This window comes from Phodopus roborovskii, unplaced genomic scaffold (assembly GCF_943737965.1).
Source record: "Phodopus roborovskii unplaced genomic scaffold, PHOROB, whole genome shotgun sequence".
In the NCBI taxonomy this organism is placed as follows: Eukaryota; Metazoa; Chordata; class Mammalia; order Rodentia; family Cricetidae; genus Phodopus; species Phodopus roborovskii.
In genome coordinates, this window is record NW_026126433.1 from 25,493,575 (window position 1) to 25,513,481 (window position 19,907).

Consider the following 19,907-nt stretch of genomic DNA (forward strand, 5'->3'; position numbering starts at 1 on the left):
TGGGCTCCACTAAGTCAGTTTGTGCATTAGTGTTAGATCTTGGACCTACTGCCAATGGCCTCATATACTGTCCCAGTCATACTACTGTCACCTATATTAAGGGAGTCTAGTTCAGTCTTATGCAGGTTCCCCATTTGTCAGACCTGAGTCAGTGATCTCTCACTAGCTTGGATCAGCTGATTCTGTGGGTTCCCCCATCATGGTCTTGACTCCTTTGTTCGTATTATCACTTCTCCCTCACTTCAATTGTACTCCAGGAGTTTTGCCCAATGGTTAGTCATAGATTTCTGCATCTGCTTCCATCTGTTTCTGGAAGAAGGTTCTAGCTTCTCTGGGGTTGTGGACTGTAGGCTGGGTATCTTTGTTTTTTTTGTCTGGTATCCAGTTATGAGTGACTACATACTGTATTTGTCTTTCTGGTTTTGGGTTACCTCACTCATAATGTTTTTATTTTTTTGTTGTTGTCATTTTTTTTTCTAGATCTGTTCATTTGCCTGTGAATTTTAGGATGTCATTGTTTCTTACTGATGAGTAGTATTCCATTTGTAAATATACCACATGTTCTTTATCCATTCTTTAGCTGAGGGACATCTAGTTTGTTTCGGAAAAATGAACCTTTTTTTTTTTTTTTTTTTTTTTTGGAGACACGGTTTCTCTAAGTAGCTTTGTAGACCAGGCTGGCCTCGAACTCACAGAGATCTACCTGCCTCTGCCTCCCGAGTGCTGGGATTAAAGGCATGCACTACCACTGCCCACCTGGGAAGAAGGAATCTTAATTAGAAAACACCTCTATAGATTGCCCTCTAGGCAAGTCTCTATGAGATTTTCTTGACTAATGATTGATGTGGGAGGGCTCAGCCCTTAACCAGATAGTGTATAAGAAAACACACTGAGCAAGCCAGGAGGAGCAAGCCAGTAAGCAGCACCCCTCCATGGTTTCTGCATCAGCTCCTGCCTCCAGGTTCCTGCTCTGTCTGACTTCCCTTAGTGATGGATTATGATGTGGAAGTGTAAGCCTCTCGAGGCTGTTTATGGTCATGGGGTTTCGTCACAGCAACAGAAACCCAAACTATGATGGAGGGATGATACACACAATAGCAAGCCACTTTCTCTTCCTCTTTCAGTTCAAGGGCAGGAACCCCTGAGATTAGCCTTCCAGGTGGATGAGAGATAGTTTCTGAATGGGAGCAGGTGTGCTCTGTGGTCTGGCTGCCTCCACAGAAAGGGAAGGCAGCTCCTTGCCAAGCATGGGAGGTTCAGAGACCCGGGTCTTGCTCGAAGCTGACTGGGAGGTGGCAGGGCTGGGACAGTAGGAAGAGCCTTGCTCAATACAGATCTTGCCCATGGATTGCATTTTATTTCAGCACAGTTACTCACTTGTTCCTTCCTTGTGTCACCCATTCCTCTGCCACCCGGCGACGCTCAGAGAGACTCAGGGACAGGCCTTCTCCTGTGGTGCCATTCACTGTTCCAAACAAAGAGGTCCGTCAGTCAGTGGAACCAGCCAGTGCCTTTTGTTCCTCCAACCCTCTAGGTCTGGGGGGGGGGGGGTCTGAAACCTCTTTGAATAAACAAAGCCTGGAGCGGGAAGTGTTTGCCTGTGTGCCAGATGAGGGCACCAGTGCTCATTTTAGATGGTTGTGAACCACCATGTGGTTGCTGGGAATTGAATTCAGGACCTCTGGAAGAGCAGCCAGTGATCTTAACCTCTGAGCCATCTCTCCAGCCCCCTAGTCATCCATGACTTGTGCTGATGTGGGTGTTGGGAATCAAACCCAGGTCCTTTGCAAACAAAACAAACAAACAAACAAACAAACAACAAGTCTTAACCACTGAACCACCTCTCTGGTCTTTTTTATTTTTTGGTTTGTTAAAGACAGGGTTTCTCTGTGTAGCTCTGGCTTTCCTGGAACTCACTTTGTAGACCAAGTTGGCTTCAAACTCACAAAGATCCCCCTGCCTCTGCCTCCTGAGTGCTGGGTTAAAGGTGTTTGCTGTGTGTGCCACCAATTCCAGGCCCTAATATATTTTTTGAAAGGTAGGGTTGCACTGTAATCTAGGCTGGCCTTATGATATCCCTGCCTCACCCTCTTAAATGATGGAATTATAGGTGCATGCCACCACATTGGCTTAACTTCTATTTGGTTTTCTTTTTAATTTTTTCATCCCTTGTAATTTTTTTCTTTATTTACTCTTCTCTCATCACGACCACAGCCTCCGCTCCTCCAAGCCTCACCCCCTCTTCCCTCTCCTCTGAGCTCATTGCTTCTCCATTTCCTTCAGAAAAGAGCAGGTGTTTTTTGTTTGTGAGGTTTTGTTGCATTTTTTTAAGACTGTGTTGCCCTAGATGTCCTGGAGCTTGCTCTGCAGGCTGGCCCTGAACTCAGAGATCCATGCCTCCACATCCCAAGTGCTGGGACACAATGGGTGCTGGGCTAAGATGTTTCTTAGTCAAACTTGGCTGTTACTCTATTGCCTTTTGGTTTCATGACCTCAGGAGTCTCTATGCCATCAAATTTTATCTCTAAGTGGGGACAAAAAACAATGTATTTGTTGGCATACACTGCAAATGAGATACTATGGGGATCTGTAAACCTAATGTTAGTAAGTGTATATACTCAGAATGTCTAGTTATCACAGCAGGGCTCCACCATGACCTCTGACACGTGCCCTGTGACCTCCTGGTCAGATGAGGTATACTAGCAGCTAAGGCCTGAGCTAGACGCATTCAGAGAAATCTCAAGGGACTTACCAAAAATGCTTTTCACTCCCTGTTCTTTCACCAGGTAATCCACATACCGACCAATTACAGCAAAGTTGATTTCTCTAAAAGACAGGGCAAAATAAGGAAGCATGCATATTTAGCTTTTTTTTTTTTTTTGACGATAACTTAACCAATTGGTAGCTCATGAACTGCTCATACTAATAATTATTAAAAATCTACTCCAGGGTTGGGTACATAGCTTAGTGGGTAGATAGCTTGCCTTGTATGGATGGACAAGACATCAGCTGGTGGTAATGATGTATGATGTGTATGTAAATGTGTGTATGAGACACAACATGTGTGTAGAGGTCAGAGGACAACTTTGGAGGCAGGGAGTCTGTTCTCTCTGCCCATCATGTGGGTCCCAGGGATTGAACCTAATCGTCAGGTTTGGAGATGTGGCAAGCACCTTTACCTGCTGAACCATCTCACCATCCTACTACCTTTTATTTGCAAGAGAAACCTTCTGGTGCAAGTCAAGCATTCCCAGAGGCATTTCTGTCACATTAGCCCTTTCAGGAGTGCTCTGCCACTTTGAGCTGAGCATACCTCCCAAATGTTTCTACCACTTTTTCTTTTAAAGTTATGATGGTTCAGTGGGTAAGAGCACTTGTTGCTTTGGCAGAAGACCTGGGTTTGGTTCCAGCACCCACATGGTGGCTCACAACCATCTGAAACTCTAGTTCCAGAGGATCTGATAGCCTCCTCCTAGGGCAACAGACATGCATGTGATACACATACATACATACATACAGGCAAAATACCCATACACATAAACTACAAATAAACAAATCTTTTGAAAAAAAAAAAAAAAGTATGACCTTTAACTGAGAATGCTCAGGAGTGAACTCTGAACTTCACATGCCTGGAGCCAGCTCTGTCTAGACTCCCTAAATCAAATCTCCATGCTTCCTTCATTAGGGAGAACACTGTTTTGGAAATAATGCCCATGTTCTCTTTGTCTCTGTTCTTTCTTTACTTAGCTGAGCTGTGTCAATTAGAATTGAATCCACTACGTCCAGGTGGAGGGTCTCATGTAGCTCAGGCTGGCCTCTCCCTACGTAGCTGTAGGTGGTCTTGGCTCCCTGATATCCCTGCCTCAGCTTCTGAACAGTTGACTTTGCAGGCATGGTCTATAGCAGTTGGCTGGGAATCTGCGCTTTAACAAATTCCCCATGTGGGCTGCTTGTACTTTTCAGTCAGAAGCAAAATGACCTCGTGAAGATCTGACGCTTAAGGTGACAAGGGTGTTTCTTCTTAAAATTGTAGTAATGTAAAAACTGACAAATGAGCTCAAAAACTGCATTAAATGGCTGATCACTTTGAAAAATAAAGGTGGTGCAGGGCAATGGTAGTGAACATCTTTAATCCTAGCACTCAGGAGACAGAGGTAGGCAGATGTCTGAGTTTGAGTACAGCCTATTCTACAGAGTGAGTTCCAGGACAGCCAGAGCTACACAGAGAGACACTGTCTCAAAAACAAACAAACAAAAAAAAAAAAAAAAAAAAAAAAAAAAAAAAAAAAAAAAAGAAAAGAAAAAGAAAAATTAAGGTGGGGAGGATGGATGACTGAGGGTAAAAATTCTAAGGTAAACTATGTGGCGAGTCTGGGTTTACTGTTGCAGAACCATGGTTACATTGCCAAGAACACAGAGAACTAGCTGGCTGTCATTTAGGCTTTGGTATAGCAGGACTGGGGCCTCCTTATTTGGGCTTAGCCTTATTAACATTCTTTTCATCTTTACTTATTCTATTCCTTAAACAACAATAAAAAAAAAATCTTGTGCACCTAGACAACAGACATCAAAGGGAATTTCAGTCAAGGGAACAGGAACAAAGAGAGAAAAGAAGATTTTGAGATGAAAGGGAAAGATACTAAAAGCAAAGATTGCAGACATAATGTGAGCAAAGACAGCTTGGCCTACAGTCAGGAAAAGGGCTGCTTATGAGCTTTAAGACCACAAGAAGACTCTTTCTGCTGTGGTGTGGGCCCCAGTACCCTAACACTGCCCACTGTCTCCCCTGGTGCTCTGTACAACACAAATTTGTGGTGATATGGTCAGCTTTGCCTTTGGGCTTTGATATTTTGTAACTTCACCATTACATTAGGAGGCTGCGTATATAATTAACTAAAACCTGAAAGCTATGACTAGGTTAGGAACTAAGTGTATGGGGGTTCAGTCATGCAGATGATAAACCTCAAGAAGGGAGGCTGGGAAGAAGTCATGGGGTAGGGCTTGGAGAGATGCGCAGGGTAAAACTCTGCCTCCTCCCTTCCTACCACTCTTCTTGGAGTCTGTCTGGTTCTGTCTGGGCATGCACCTCTTTCTAGGGAGCTGGTAGTACCTCAGGCAGATGTAGGAAGGTGAAATTGAAGTTTCTTTCTTTTTTGAGACAGGGTTTCTCTGTATTGTTTTTGAGCCTGTCCTGGCACTCACTTTGTAGACCAGACTAGCCTTGTACTCATAGAGAACCACCTGCCTCTGCCTCTGCCTCCGGAGTGCTGGGATTAAAGGCATGTGCCATCACCAACGCCAGGCTGAAATTGAAGTTTCTTTCCTTCCTCAGTGAACTTCACATGGTGTGTGTGTGTGTGTGTGTGTGTGTGTGTGTGTGTTGTTGTTGTTGTTGTTGTTCAGGGTTTCTCTGCTTAGCTTTGGAGGCTGTCCTGAAATTAGACCAGCCTGGCATTGAACTCATAGAGATCTGCCTGTCTCTGCCTCCTGAGGCATGTGCCACCACTACCCAGCAAATCTAAGCTTTTTTTTTTTTTTTTTTTTTTTTTTTTTGAGACAGACAAAACAAAATAAAAAACAAAAAATACTTATGCAGGCAGTGGTGATGCACATCTTTAATCCCAGCACTCTGGAGGCAAAGGCAGACAGATCTCTGAGTTCAGAGCAAGTTCCAGGACAAGTTCCGAAGCTACAGAGAAACCCTGTCTCGAAAAACCAAAAACCAAAAACCAAACCAAACCAAAACCCAAAACAAACAAACAAATAAACAAACAAACAGAAAGCAGTGTTAGAATTTCTAGGCAGTAGGAGAATCTTCTAGAAAATGTTCTCAGCTGAAAAGGGGCAACCTTTAGAACAACTTCTGCCTGACTTCCACAATGTTAAAAGACTTTTGGGCTGGGGACTTTGGTGCCATATTTGCCTTGCAAGCATAAAGGCCTGAGTCTGATGCACAGAAATCATGTAAAAAATATCCGCTGGGAGGCAGCAGATCCCTGGGGCTCACTGGCCAGCCAGCTTAGCCTACTTGGGAGTTCCAGGCCACTGATTATTTGAAAAAATATGGTGGATGGCATGTAAGGAACAATACTTGAGTTTTTTTTTTTTCCCCCGGTCTTCTGTAGATGCCCATAAAGATGGCTGCACTCCATCTTGGCACAAGGACAGAGAGTTCAAAGCTGTCCTCAGCAAGTCATAAGACCTAAAGGCCAAAGGCATGGCTCCAGTAGGATGTTTGGCTATTTTAGTTCTAAATAACAACAGACCTTAATCTGAGGTGCAGCTACTCCTGACCTCAAGGCTAGGGAACAAGAAGCTGGAGCTAAGGTGTGGTTACTGAAGCCTTAGAATAGGCAAGGAAGAAAAGTCTGCTTGTTCCATATACATAATACTGTATTCCCCTTTTTGGATAAGGTATATAAGAGTGGTGAAAAATAAACTCGTGGCATTTCAGTATTGACTGATCTGCCCTCCTGACTTTTATTCTCTCTCTTTCTTTATTATCTGTAGCTAGCCTTTCCCTCATCCACACTCCCCTACTCAGGTACGGACTTGGGGCGGCTTGGCTGGCTCTGACTGCAGCCCCACAAAGACCGCTCCCAACATATGGCACCTAAACATGGGACTGAGTAGGGGGGGGAGGGAGCAATAAGTGATGGACACCGCAGAAGAATAAACACCTCAAAGGTGAAGTGAGTGCTCGGAAAAAAGAAGTAAAGTGCGGTGAGTGAACTTTGTAAGTCAGGAGTAAAGTTGTATGTAATTGTAATAATGGGACAGAGAAGTAGCAAGCAGTTGACAGGACAGTCAATTAGAGATATTTTAACAATGGGAATATAAGTTGAGCAGCAACGATTACAGAAATGTTTAGAATTTGTAAAGTAGGTATGTCCTGAGTTTCCCAACCATGGAACTGTAGACTCCAGTGTATGGAATGAAGTCAGGTTAAAAATACAACAGTATTATACTGAGCATGGACCTGAAAGCATACCTACAGATACTCTTTGGTTATGGACGCTTATAGGAGAGAGTTTAGAGCCAGGCACTGGACAGGAGGAAGTATCTACCTCTGAACCAGTTAGTAGCATGACAGAACCCTCTGCGCCTATGGAGGAGCTGCTAGACAAGGAAGCCCCACAAAGGAAGCCCCTGACAGCCTTCCACATATGCACACACACGTGATCACATGCCCCATGAATGACTGAAAAGCCAGATAGCTAATAAAGCTTTTTTTTTTTTTTTTTTTTTGAGACAGGTTTTCACTCTGTAGTCCTGACTATCCTTGGCTGTCCTGGAACTCACTATGTAGACTCTTCCCCTAGTATGGTGATATTAAAGGCATGGGGCACCACCTGGCTAAAGTTAATTTCTCAAAACATCTGTGCTGTTAAAGGTCCCATGTCCTGCAGACCACCTCAGATTTTCAGATCCCTGCCTGACATTTGCTGTAGGTGGTTAAGCTTGCAGCTCTTAACAAGACACTCCTTAGTTCACTCACCCAGGCCCTGTAAGGTGGCTCAGCAGAAGACACTCTGTGCCACAGCAAAGCTATGGCATTTGACGGAGAAAATACAACCCCCTCCCCATATCCCCAGACAGGGTTTCTGAACTCTGCTTTGTGGACCAGGCTGACCTCAAACTCACAGAGATCTGTCTGCCTCTGCCTCTCAAGTGCTGGGATTAAAGGTGTTCGCCATCATTGCCTGGCTTTTTTTTTTTTTTTTTTGACATTTTGGCCTCCTCCTTTCTCCCTCCATCTATTCTGTTGTCCCTCCTCTTCCTCCCTCCCTCCCTCCCTCCTTTCCTCTCTCCCTCCGTTCTTCCTTCCCTCCTTCTCTATCCAGTTTACTGTGTTGCCAGGTTTGAAATGATCTTGTAGTCTGAGTTTCCTGAGAAGCCTGGGATACAGGTATGTGCTACTGTACCCAGATAAGAGAGACTTCTTAAAATTTCTCCAGCTATGACATAGAGTTGCAAGGTCGAGCTGTCAAGGTGAAACTGGACTGTGTGGATAAAACATCACAATGACTGGCATGCAATGCTGGTTCAACCAAACACTAACTTCCTTTCCTCTTTGACTGTCATGACATTAGTCACCCCAGAGCTGTATTCCCTGATAAAGTGACAAGTCAACTCTTTTAGATGCTGAAGGCATAAAGATAAATAAGATACATTTAGTCCTTGTATGTTGTCCATCCTGAGTGAAAACAGCTCAAAGCCTGCTGAGAGATGCAGGTACAAACCAGAATGTTATTATGAGCTGGCAAGATAGCTCGGCGGGTAAAGGCACTTGAAGCCAAGCCTGACAACCCTGGTTCAATCCCTGGGATCTACACGGTGGAAGGAGAAAAATGGTTCCCGTAGGTTGTCTTCTGACTTCATGTGTGTACTGTGGCATGTGTGGTCCCACACAGATATGGTAACAGTCATCATAAAACAGATATATTTGATGCAATGTAAAAAGATACCATGGGGGTCACACAGGAGGGTGCCTCTAGACTTTTTTTTTTTAAAGAAGAAATGTGAAATGGGGAAGAATTGCCTGCTGCTGCTGTTTCTCCTGGGTACAGGGTGGAAGACTTTGAAATTTTCTTAATGGACATCCCTCCAGAGGGACAACTGCTGTCCTATGTCCTCATGAAACCTTACCTGGAGGTAATCATCTGTGGTCACTCCAGCAAGACAATCACTCTAGAGAACCATTTACAAACCACTGTTTACTCCTGGCTCACTTATTCTCCATCTAAAAGTGCCTGCCGTCCTCCCACCCCACACTGGTTAAAGACAGTATCTAAACCTAACCGATGTTGTCTCTTTTGTATGGTTGCCATTTCCAGGCCTGGCAAATAAGTATTGTGTGTTCTTCACCCATGTATGGTCAGTGTATTTCAGTGATGGGAAGACAAACTCTTCAGAAATTCCTTTTCACTCTTGGGAAGAAAGAAAGGATGTGGTGTTGTTTGGGGGAAACTAACTGAAATGCCAGAGATAAAATGTAGATTGTGCAGGCCTGCCTGTGCTGTCTGCTGGGAGTCTGCCTTTCATCTTGAGGCTCGTCAGTCTGTAATGGACCACTGTTCAGAGGCAGGTTCGGACTGCTGGTATGTTGTAAGACCCGAGGCCTGCAACCCTATCAAGTTCCTGTGTGGTACTGGTCTAAGGACTGGTACATCGAGAAGCAGGGCTTTGGGAGAGGAGAGTCAACAGATTGCAGTAAAGGAGAATGAACCTGCCAGATCTAACTACTAGGCTGCAGGGTAGAGACAGACTGGTATGGCAGGTACTTTTAAAAGTCTTAATGAATTGTGAAACTCACAAAGTCGTTAATGGCACAATAGTAGACTGTAGACACTCATGCACCATAGAGATTGTATGGCTTGAAGTCTCCTTTTATAGGATATGAAGAACAGCTTGCTTTTATCTTTTGTGTGTGTCCTTGTGCATGGATATGTTCATATGTGTGAGAGTGTGTGCAATGTCAGAGGGTAACCTCAGCTAACGGTCCTTACTATGAACCTTGGCTGAGACTAGGTCTTTTGTTCTACAGGGATTACAGGCAAATGTTACCATTCCTGTTTTTTTATGTGGGTCCTGGATACTTAAGCACTTAACCCACCAGGCCATTTTGCTGGCTCAAAGACAGTTTCGTTTTTTTTTTTTAAATTTTAGGTATGTGAACATTTTACTTGCATGTGTGATTGTGTACTGTGTGAGCACCTAATACCTGAGGAGACCAGACTGGGTGCCCTGGAACTGGAGTTAGGAGTGAAGGGTGTTGAAAGTCAACATGTGGGTGCTGGGCCATCTGCAAGGGTTGCAAGTTCTCTTCACCACTGAGCCGTCTCTGGAGAACCCAACAGCACCTCTGGAAGGCAAGACAGCTGCTGGGTGTAAAACTGGCACACACTTCTTTCTTTTTTCTTTTTTTGAGACAAGGTTTCTCTGTGTAGCCTTAGCTGCTCTTGCTGTTCTGGAACTTATTCTGTACACCAAGCTGGCCTTGAACTCACAGAGATCTGCCTGTCTCTACCTTACCACCACCTGACACTGACACCTGATACTTTCAAGAAAATTCATTTAGCTAGTATAGGGCCCTGCATCTCCCACAGAAGTACCTTGGGCAACCCTGAAGTTGCTGGCCGGAACTGCTTGCCCCAGAGCTGCTATTGGTACTCTTCCTGCCCCTTCTTTCCCCAGTTGTCATTGGTACTCTTGCTGTTTTGCTAACACACACCTGGTGGGGAGGAGCTAAGCCTGAAAATCCTGTTATTTTCCCTGTGCTGTAAATCAGTATATAAGCCCACTCCATCCCCTCAATAACCGGCATTCGGTGTTCTGACATTGCCACTGAACGAATAACCTGCTGTCATGTCTCTTATTTCAATCTCTAGGCCTTCATGGAACAGATCATAGCACAGGCGCTACAAGCTAGTCTATTTTTCCTTCCAATTTCCTTATTCTGGGGTATCATTGAGAGCCAAATAAGTTTTTATGAGATTAAGGAGGAAAAAAGGCTCACACTTTTAATCCCAGTATGTAGAAGGCAGAGGCAGAGGCAGGTGCATCTTTGTGAGTTTGAGGACAGCTGAGGTTACTTGTGTGTGTGTGTTGTGTGTGTATCTGTATTCAGTCAATGGGAATTATAGAGGCTGCGGTTTTCTGTTGCAAGCCAGGTTAGAAACACCACTACAATGCCACATCACCTGGATGAATGTATTACATTCCATGAACCCTTTTTTTCCATCTAATGTTTTGAATACATTCAGAAGGGCAGATTTTACTGTGGCTAAATATGTTAATGTCCACTTGTTCTTGGGTGTTTTAAACTTCTTTGTGCATATAGGAGTGGTTTTGGATGTTTTAATTTTCTTTTAGATTTGCATATTTAATATGTATGGGTGTTTTGCCTGCATGTAAGTCTGTGCATGCCTGGTGCCCTGGAAAGCCAGAAGAGGGCATCAGATGTCTGGACAGATGGTTGTAAGCTACCATATGGATGCTGGGACCTAAACCCAAGTCTTCTGGAAGAGCAGCCAGTGTCTTAACCATTGAGCCATCTCTCCAGTCTCCATAAGAGTATTAAGGAGTTAACATAGCTCAGGCTGGCCCTACAGTCACTGAGTAGTTAAGGGTGGCCTTCAACCGATTCTCTTGTCCCTCCCTCCCAAGTGGTGAGTTTGCAGGTGTACACAACCCAACTTTCAGAGATCAGTCAGCTGCTTGTAATACTTTGGGTCTGTGCTTCCCATAACAGCAGAACAGGGAAAGACACACGCCTGCTCTCTGTGTGTCTCAGAAGAAGATTAAGGCTGTTCGGCAAAGCTACTTCAGAGGTTAACAAGCAAGGACAAGATGGAATGTGCTGAGCTGTGTTATAGACAGGATCTCACTGTGTAGCAGGAAGCAAATACGGCCTGCTCTTGTAGTCACATGTCTCTTGCTTATCTACCCAACCAGTAGCTGAAACTGAGAAACAGCTGACTTTAGTCTTTCCAGGAAGTTTGTTGAAAAGGAGAAGTAACAGGAAAAAAAAAAAAAAAAAAAAAAAAAAGACTATTAGCTAACAGAGTGATCTAAACAATATGTCAGCAAGTTAAGTTCCAGGAAGAATGGGGATTTTTCATACAGTCTTGGGCTCAAAATATCTAAGGGAAATGTGATGTGGCTACCTGGCCACCTTTAAATGAGAATTTGATGTTCTAAAAAGGTTTATAAATTTAGGAATAGAACTCCCCACAAAAAAGGCTTTTTTAAAGGAGTACTGAGCCGGGTGGTGATGGTATCCTCCTTTAATCCCAGAACTTGGGAGGCAGAGGCAGGCAGATCTCTGAGTTCAAGGACAGCCTGAGAAATCCTGTCTCAAACTGCCCCCCCCCTCCAAAACCAGATTGCCTAGAACAAAGCTGCTCTTTAGTGAGTTCCAGCACAGCTAGAGCTATATATACTGGGAGACCCTGTCTTAGAAAAACAAAACCAGGTGGGTGTTGGTGCACACTTTTGATCCCAGCACTCAGGAGGCAGATGCTGGTGGATCTCTATGAGGTTGAGGCCAGCCTGGCCTACAAGCAAGTTCTAGGACAGCCAGAGAACCCTGTCTTGAGAAACCAAACCAAAAAAATAAAAAAACCCAAAATATTTGCCTATAGGCAAAGTCTATAGTGTAGTTTCATAATTGCTGGTTGCTGTGGGGAAGACCAGCCCGTTATGGGTAGTGCAGGCTGAGGAGGCCGCAGGAATTAAGTCAGTAAACAGCACCCTCCATGGCCTCCTTATCAGTCCATTCTCTGTTTGAGTTCCTGCGCTAACTGCCCTAACTTTGGTGATGAACGGTGATAGGTAGTGTAAGCACAATAAACTCTTTCCTCCTTCCTCCACAGTTTACTTTTGGTCATGGTTTCATTACACAGCAATATCCTAAGATAACATCTATGAACATGCTTTGTTTTCTTTGTGTAGTGTGTGTGTTGATGGATGTGTGTAATGTGGTGTGGATGTGTTTTTCAGTATACACGTATATGGGTACATGTTTGCATGTGCATACAAATAGACAAAGGCTGGAAGCTGACTTTGTTTGTCTTCCTCAACTGCTCTCCAACTTATCATTATTTTTGGAGGCAATGTCTGAAGCTCAGTGATTCAGATAGCCTGGCTTGTCAGCAAGCCCTGGACAGAGATCCTTCTGTCTCCACCTCTGCAACACTGGGACACCGGCCTGACTTTTACACAGGTGCTGATGATCTACAAGCCAGGTCATTACGTTTGTGCAGCAAGCACTTTCCCAGCTAAGCCATCTTTTAGCACCCTCCCCGACTTTTTTGTGGTGAGTTCCAGGGATCACAGTGAGCCACATTGCCAGCCATCAATGATGCAGAGGCACAAAGAGACAGAATCCCTAGAGGTACCAGGACAGTAGTCATGCTTAGATAGGATTCTCCTCTAATTCCAAGGGCTAAAGTCACTAGGAGAATTCCTTCTCCCTTCATTTATCACCACAATGATGGGCATCCCTTTTCTGACTTAGTGGGACAGGAACACTACAGAAGATAACCATTTGGTAAGACCATTCCAGAGGTGCAATGACTACTGGAGCTTCTGACCTTTTCCATGAATGGGAACAGGTCCTTCTCGCCCCCCCCCCATAGTTACCCAGTCTCAGTCATTGGAGTGATGGTGGCAGCAACAAGACCCCGAAGTTTCTTCTTAGGGAAGGCCATCGAGCTGCTGGGAGGTCTGGAAAACACAGTGTCATTACTTTCATTATTCTCTTTCTTCAAGGAATGTCAATTAATGACCAAACTCCCAGGCCAAAGTTCAATCCCAGGTTAGTATTGTAAAGTACGCTTACAACATAGAAACACCCAGAGCAAGTAGAAGAATGTAAAAATTTAGAGCTGAACTACATTGGTGGGGAGACTTTAAGACAAAGAGAGGGTGGCCCTGGAAAACACTATCTGGAAGGCCTTCCATTTTTAGCTACATAGAGAATTGGGGGACCTGAGACTTCGAGAGTAGGGGTAAAACCCAGCAGACCCAGGACAATGGCTACAACTTCTTTCTAGGGTCTCAGACACATGAGGAATTGCTATTACTTAAACTGAATGAAGTCAGAAAGAAGGTAGTCTCTCCTCCATCTTAAGTGAAATGCCACCAAAATGCAACACTTACGCTTTCAATGAATCATATTAACTATCATTCAACTAACCTATGTATGCTCCGATATTCTAAATTTGATTGATTTATTTTGCAGCTTCTCTGGGTTATTTCTGGTCTCTTTTTAACATTTATTTGTGTATGTGCCTAGGTATGAGCACATACATATCACAGACCATATGCAGAGGTCAGAGGACAACTCAACTCATGAGAATCAGCTCGTTCCTTTTGCTATGCAGAATCAGGAATTGAATTCTGGTTGTCAGGCTTGGCAGCGAGCTGCTGAACCTTTTTTTTTTTTAAGGCAGGATTTTTGTAGGCCTTGCTGGCCTCTAATTCACTAAGTAGCCAAGGACGAACTTGAACTCCCATTCTTCCTTCCTGTTTCTGGGATTACTGGTATGTGTCACCATACCCAATCTCTTTTTATATTTTTATAGTATGTTACAAGCATGTACCACCACACTTTTTATTTATTTATTTATTTATTTATTTTTTTTGTGGTTCAGGATGAAGTCAGGTTTTTGTGCATGGTAGGCTCTTACCCAATTCCGCTATACCCCAGTTAACACCTGGTTTTCAATTCATGTATGATGACTGTGTGGGAGACTGACCAAGCTTTTCAGATTGCCCCCGATGGTGATTCCCCTGACAGGCACTCACTGTTGGAAGCGGGCAACCTCATTTCATTTGTTCATCCAGAACTGATGGACCTGTCCATCAGGCAGGGGGAACCTGTCCATACTAACCCAGACCCACCAGGGAAATGCGTATCTTGGGAAAGAGCCTGGATCCAGGAGGCAAATCACAACACCTGCTGCAAAATAGTTCCATCTGGCACTCCTATAGTGACCTTAACTCAAGATACCCAGAGTGAACCGGCCATCTTAGGCTCTCAATTCTTCCCTTTCCTTACAAGAGGGAAGATAGAGGGTAGCTCTGGAGTCAGACTTCAAGGGCCTGCATCTTGCCTCTACCAATTCTCTCTCCATGCTTTTTTATCCCTCTATAATTCGAATAATAGTAACCACATTTCATAGAGTCAAATAAATGAATCGACACAACATGCTTGGTGACTGCCAGGCAATTGGTCATGGGAGCATAGGCTCGGTGTTGTCCATGAAGTCCTGTCCAGTGGGGACAGTTACCTGTGACTGTGCTTCCTCCCCAACACTCAGCACTTTTGCTTATTGAGGTCCCGAATCATTTAAACTGCTACCTTCTCACCTGGAACTTCCTTCCCTCCTCCTGCCAATCTCATGACCTACCCCATGCTACCTTTTATCTGGATCAGTGGTCATTGACCCAGGTCCAAGAGGACCTTCATGGGGCAAGAACTTTAAAAAGATAAGAAAGCCAAGTGCTTGAGCCGGTCATCATTTAGTGTTCCAGATCAAATGGTCTGCTCTGGCTACCTAGACTTCCATGTTCTGCTTCGGGCTACACTTGGTTCACATTTAATGACAACATTCTTTTAAGTTCTGATTGGCAGTCTTATGTGTCTTTGAGAGCTATTAAATTAATAACCACTTAGATGCAGTTTGAGTAGTTAAAAATGTGGGGCCTGTGGGAGAAGAGAGCGAGGGCTGGGAATCACTGTGAAACCTCCAGAACACCCACATTTCTAATCTTGTCTCTGTCCTATTCAGAGGATATCAACTTCCTGGCCTGCCTGGGAGGGTTCTTCATGCCTGCAGTGTATCGGCTCTACTGTTCGAACCCATTCCGTGACTGCTGTCTGCCTTTTCCTCTGGCTTCTCTTTGTTACACAGCATCTGTCTCCCACTTCAATCCCTTCAGTGTAGCCCTATTTTTAAACTCACTTTAAGAATCAAGGAATTACTGTGCACCACCTCCCAGCACCTGGGAGGTGGAGACGGGAGGGTCAGGAGTTCAAATCCATCTGTGGCTACATAGTGAGTGGAAACCAGCTGGGTTATGTAAGATCCGGTTTCAAGAACATAAAATCAAAACAAAACAAAAAATTAGAGGATTCAGCCAGGCATGGTAGCGCACACCTTTGGTCCCAACACTTGGGAGAAAGAGGCAGAAAGAGTTCCAGGACAGCCAGGGCTACATAACAAAGAGAACTTGTGAAGAAAAATAGATTTCTTGATCCTCTAAACTGAAAATTGTTTAATTTCAGAATTTCCCTTGAAGAATTGTTTCTCTTTAGAACCCTTACAGAAGCTGGATATGGTGGCGCACACCTTTAGTCCTAGTACTCAGGAGGCAGAGGCAGGTGGATCTCTGATTCGAGGCAGGTGGATCTCCTCTGATTCAAGGCCAGCCTGGTCAACAAAGCAAGTTCCAGGATAGTCAGGGCTACACAGAGAAAACCTGTCTCTCAAAAAACAAAGACAAAACACAACATCAGAGTTATAAGTAAGATATATGTTTAATTCCTGTCCAAGGCTGCAAGTCACCTGGAAGCAGGAGGATCAGTCAGTCTGAGGCCAGCTTGAGACACAGGATACTATCCCAAGGAAACAAAACACAAGCTTGGTGTAGTTATGGGTGCCATTAATCTTAGCACTCAGCACTCAGGAGGCAGAGGCAAAGCAGACCTCTGTGAGTTCAAGGCCAGCCTAGTTTACACAGAAAGTTCTAGGACAAGAGAGACCCTGTCTCAAGTGACCCCCCCCTTAAAAAAAAAAAAACCCAACGAAACAAAATCGGTAAGCTTTAACAGTGAATAATCGATAGTTTTAAAATACAAATTTTAGGATTGCCTTGGGAGTGTAATTTAAATTAATAGCAAATCACAACGTTCTCACATTTAAAGTGAATTTGGAATGTTCTTTTTGAAACGCTGGGGAGGGAGTAGCACCTTGGAAACTCACACCTGCACCCACACGTAGGAACAGCAGAGCAGAGAAGCCAAAGTTCCTTTTAAAACCGCCAAGTTTAAAAGGGGGCCAGGGGATTTGATGTAGCTCTGAGCAAGGAGAATGACTTGAGAAATACTTGGCTAACTAGAAATTCGGATATTAGAAAACACAAAAGAAGCCAAAAAAAAAAAAAAAAAAAAAAAAGCAAGCAACCTCTTAAAACAAGTGATGGGTGTATTAGAGTCAATGGCTAAATCCCCTTCTGGTCAAAGCCTAAATGACCCATTCAGACGGGATTCCTGGAGGCCGGGCTACCTGGCTCTGCAGAGTCCCCAAGTGTCACTGGCCACAAGCGGTAGGGTCACCCTCACAGTCCCTGCGCTCCCCTGTCCAGCGTACCTGTCCTTGCTCCTCTTGTAGGCGTCGCGCTCACCGGCTCGGTCCAGTGCACTGGGGACGCTGTCTCCACTGAACAGAGCCGTTGCGCTTTTATTTCAAGGGCTGTGGAACCACGTGCGGCCGCAAGGGGAGCCTGGGGGTTGTAGTTCCACTTCTGGCCCCAGGAACGCTGTTCCAAGGGCTTGAATCCCAAGACTGCACTAGTTGCTCTTTCCTGGGTGTGGCCTGCGCCTGCACTTCATGAGCACCCACCCTACTGCTCCTGGAGTTCTGGAGTTCTTCCTGCCCAGGAACTGCAAGAACCGGTCTTGGTGGTGCTGGATGTGAGATGTGAGACGCAGTGTCTTAAGCATCGTAGCTACCCAGCTGGTTGGCGGCTCTCTCCAGGCTGATGCTGCAGCCCCAATGGGGCACTCTTGTAGGAAAAAAGGGAAGTGAGAGGATTTTGAGAGTAGATTATAGGCTGCGGGTGGTTGTGAACACTTTTAATCCCTGCACTGGTTAGAAAGAGGCAGGCAGATCTCTGAGTTTGAGGCCAAAGTGACAAGGTCTAAAAGTTCCAGGACAGCCAAGACTGGGCAACCAGTCCTCTGGTTGTAAACCCTGTCTTGAAAAAACAAACACAACACAACACAAAACAAAAAGAATTATGGGCTGGAGAGATGGCTCAGTGATTAAAAGGGTTTACCACTCTTGCAGAGAACCCCAGTTCAATCCCCAGTTGGGCCACCCAGTTTTGATCACTCATACCGCGCCTCACAACTGGCTGTTAACTTCTGTTCTAGGGAATCCAATGCCTCCTGCATACTCTCAACCACAAACATAACATTTTAAAAAATTAAGAAACAACGTGTTAGCTGTAAACACAGACAGGAGGCTTGCTGCCCTGTTCTGGAGAAACAGTTGAAAGACCTTTGAATGGGAAACAAATATTTTTAATCAAAATCTCTACTTTTGGGATCATCAAGTCCTTTTTAGTCTCCTGAAGCCCAATTTGACCTTGAACTCTGTCTAGGATTCGTTTAAACTCCTTATCCCTCTGCCTCCACCTCTCTAATATTGGGATCCCAGATGTGTGTTACTGCGGCTGACAGCAAATCCAGGGCCTCACGATGGGCCCACTGATGGAGCTGCATTCCTCACCCATGACTGGCTCTTCACATCTTTGTAATGCCAGACTCTTTGCTCAGAAATCAAGAACACTGCTGCAGACAAGCCCACAGCTCTCTTGATGATGTGACTAGATCTCAATTTTCCATGAAAGGCCAACTGTAGTTCTTTGCATGTGTGGGGCTCAAGAGATTATACCCAACAATCAAGCACTCGGTCAAATGTTTTCTTTGTCTGCACCATTCCAGCTATTTGACATTTAATTTATAGAACAAAACCATGTGGTATGCACTTAAAAGAAAAAAAAACCGGACTTATTTGCTTTATTTGTGTGAATATTTTGTCTGCATATGTGTATATGTGCATCACACATGTGCCTGCTACCCAAGGAAGTCAGAAGAGGGTGCCAGATGCTCTGGAACTGGAGTTACAGATGGTTGTTAGCTACCAGGTGTGTGCTGAGACTTGAACCCAGGTCCTCAGATAGAGTGATCAGTCCTCTTAAGCTATGAGCCATTTCTCCAGGCCCTGTGCATCCTTAATTTATTTTGAGACAATATTTCGTAATATAGCTCTGACTGGGATATATATGTGCTACTACATCCAGTCCTGTTTGTGTTTTAAAAATAATTTATATACTATTAATGAAGAAGAATCATTCTATTTTGTGGCTCAGAATCTGAGGCTGAAAGAACTTAAGTAATGTCAAATGTTACAGAAGATGTTGAGTAGTTGAGTTGTAATTTCGTTTGTCTGGATCTTTGTGATCTTTAATTCTCTCCCACTGAAGTCTGATTGTCAAGGCCTTTGTCTTAGGGTTTCTATTGCTGTGACCACAAGCCCGGGGATGGCACCACCCACAATAGACTGGTCCCTCCCACATCAATCATTGATGAAGAAAATGCCTTACAGCCTGATCTTATGAAAGCATTTCTTCAATTAAAGTTCCTTTTTTCAGGTAACTCTAGTTTGTTAAGTTGACATAAGCCTAGCCAGATCCACTGCCTCTATCTTCTGAGTGCTGGGACTAAGGGTGTGAGCAACCACAACTGCCTGTTTTGTTTTTTGAAAGGGTCATATACATCCTAGGTTGGCCTCTGTCACAACCATATGTGTGACACAATGGCCAGTTTTAAGCGGTTATGGGGGTGGAACTCAGGGCTTTTTACATGGTAGGCAAGCACTCTATAAGACAGCTCAGTGACAAAGGCATTTACCTTTAAGCCAGTCCCCCAGGGACCCACGTGAAGGAAGAAAGGTGAGTCTCACAATTTGTTCTTTGTTACATGTGTGATGTGCATACACACACACACACACACACACACACACACACTCCAAATGCTACTGAGGGTGTATTAAGGGATATTAAAGAATCCTGGTGCAGTCACTGTGGAAATCAGTGTGAAAGTTCCTCAGTAAACAAAACACAGAATACCAGACCGGTATGGTGCTGCATACTTGTAACTGGGATTACACTTGGGAGCTAGAGGTAGGAGGGTGAGTTCAACATCAGCCTAGGTTACATAGATCTCATTTCACTCCCCCCAAAAGCAAACTAACAAATAAGACCTATCATGTGATCCAGTTGTAGCACTCCTGAGACTGTACCACAGAGACACATGCATATCCATGTTTACTGCTCAACTATTCACCATAGCCAAGCTATGGAAACAGTCCAGAAGTCAGATGAATGGGTAAAGAATCTGTGATGCTTTCATTCGGCCATGAAGAAGAATGAAAGTATGACACTTAGGAGAAAATGGATAGAACTGGAGATCGTCATGTTAAAAGAAATAAGCCAGATTCACAAAGACCCATTTCCTTTGATTTACAGAACCTAGATTTATACATATATATGTTCTAGTATGTGTTCATGTACATACATATGTATATGACATGGAGATAGAAGGGGGACTG

General features: G+C 44.3%; 1 protein-coding gene across 1 annotated transcript in view; it reads right to left on the reverse strand.

Moving 5' to 3' along the window:
- The window catches only part of Npl (N-acetylneuraminate pyruvate lyase), a 37,090-nt gene extending 23,833 nt beyond the window's left edge, over positions 1–13,257 (reverse strand). Inside the window, exons 1-3 of the mRNA XM_051185990.1 lie at positions 13,147–13,257; positions 2,753–2,826; positions 1,378–1,465 (exon numbers count right to left, since the gene is read on the reverse strand). Of these exons, the coding sequence (XP_051041947.1) occupies positions 1,378–1,465; positions 2,753–2,826; positions 13,147–13,214 (230 nt within the window). The 5' untranslated portion in view covers positions 13,215–13,257. The remainder of the gene's footprint in view (positions 1–1,377; positions 1,466–2,752; positions 2,827–13,146) is intronic.
- Between the last annotated feature and the right edge of the window lie 6,650 nt (positions 13,258–19,907).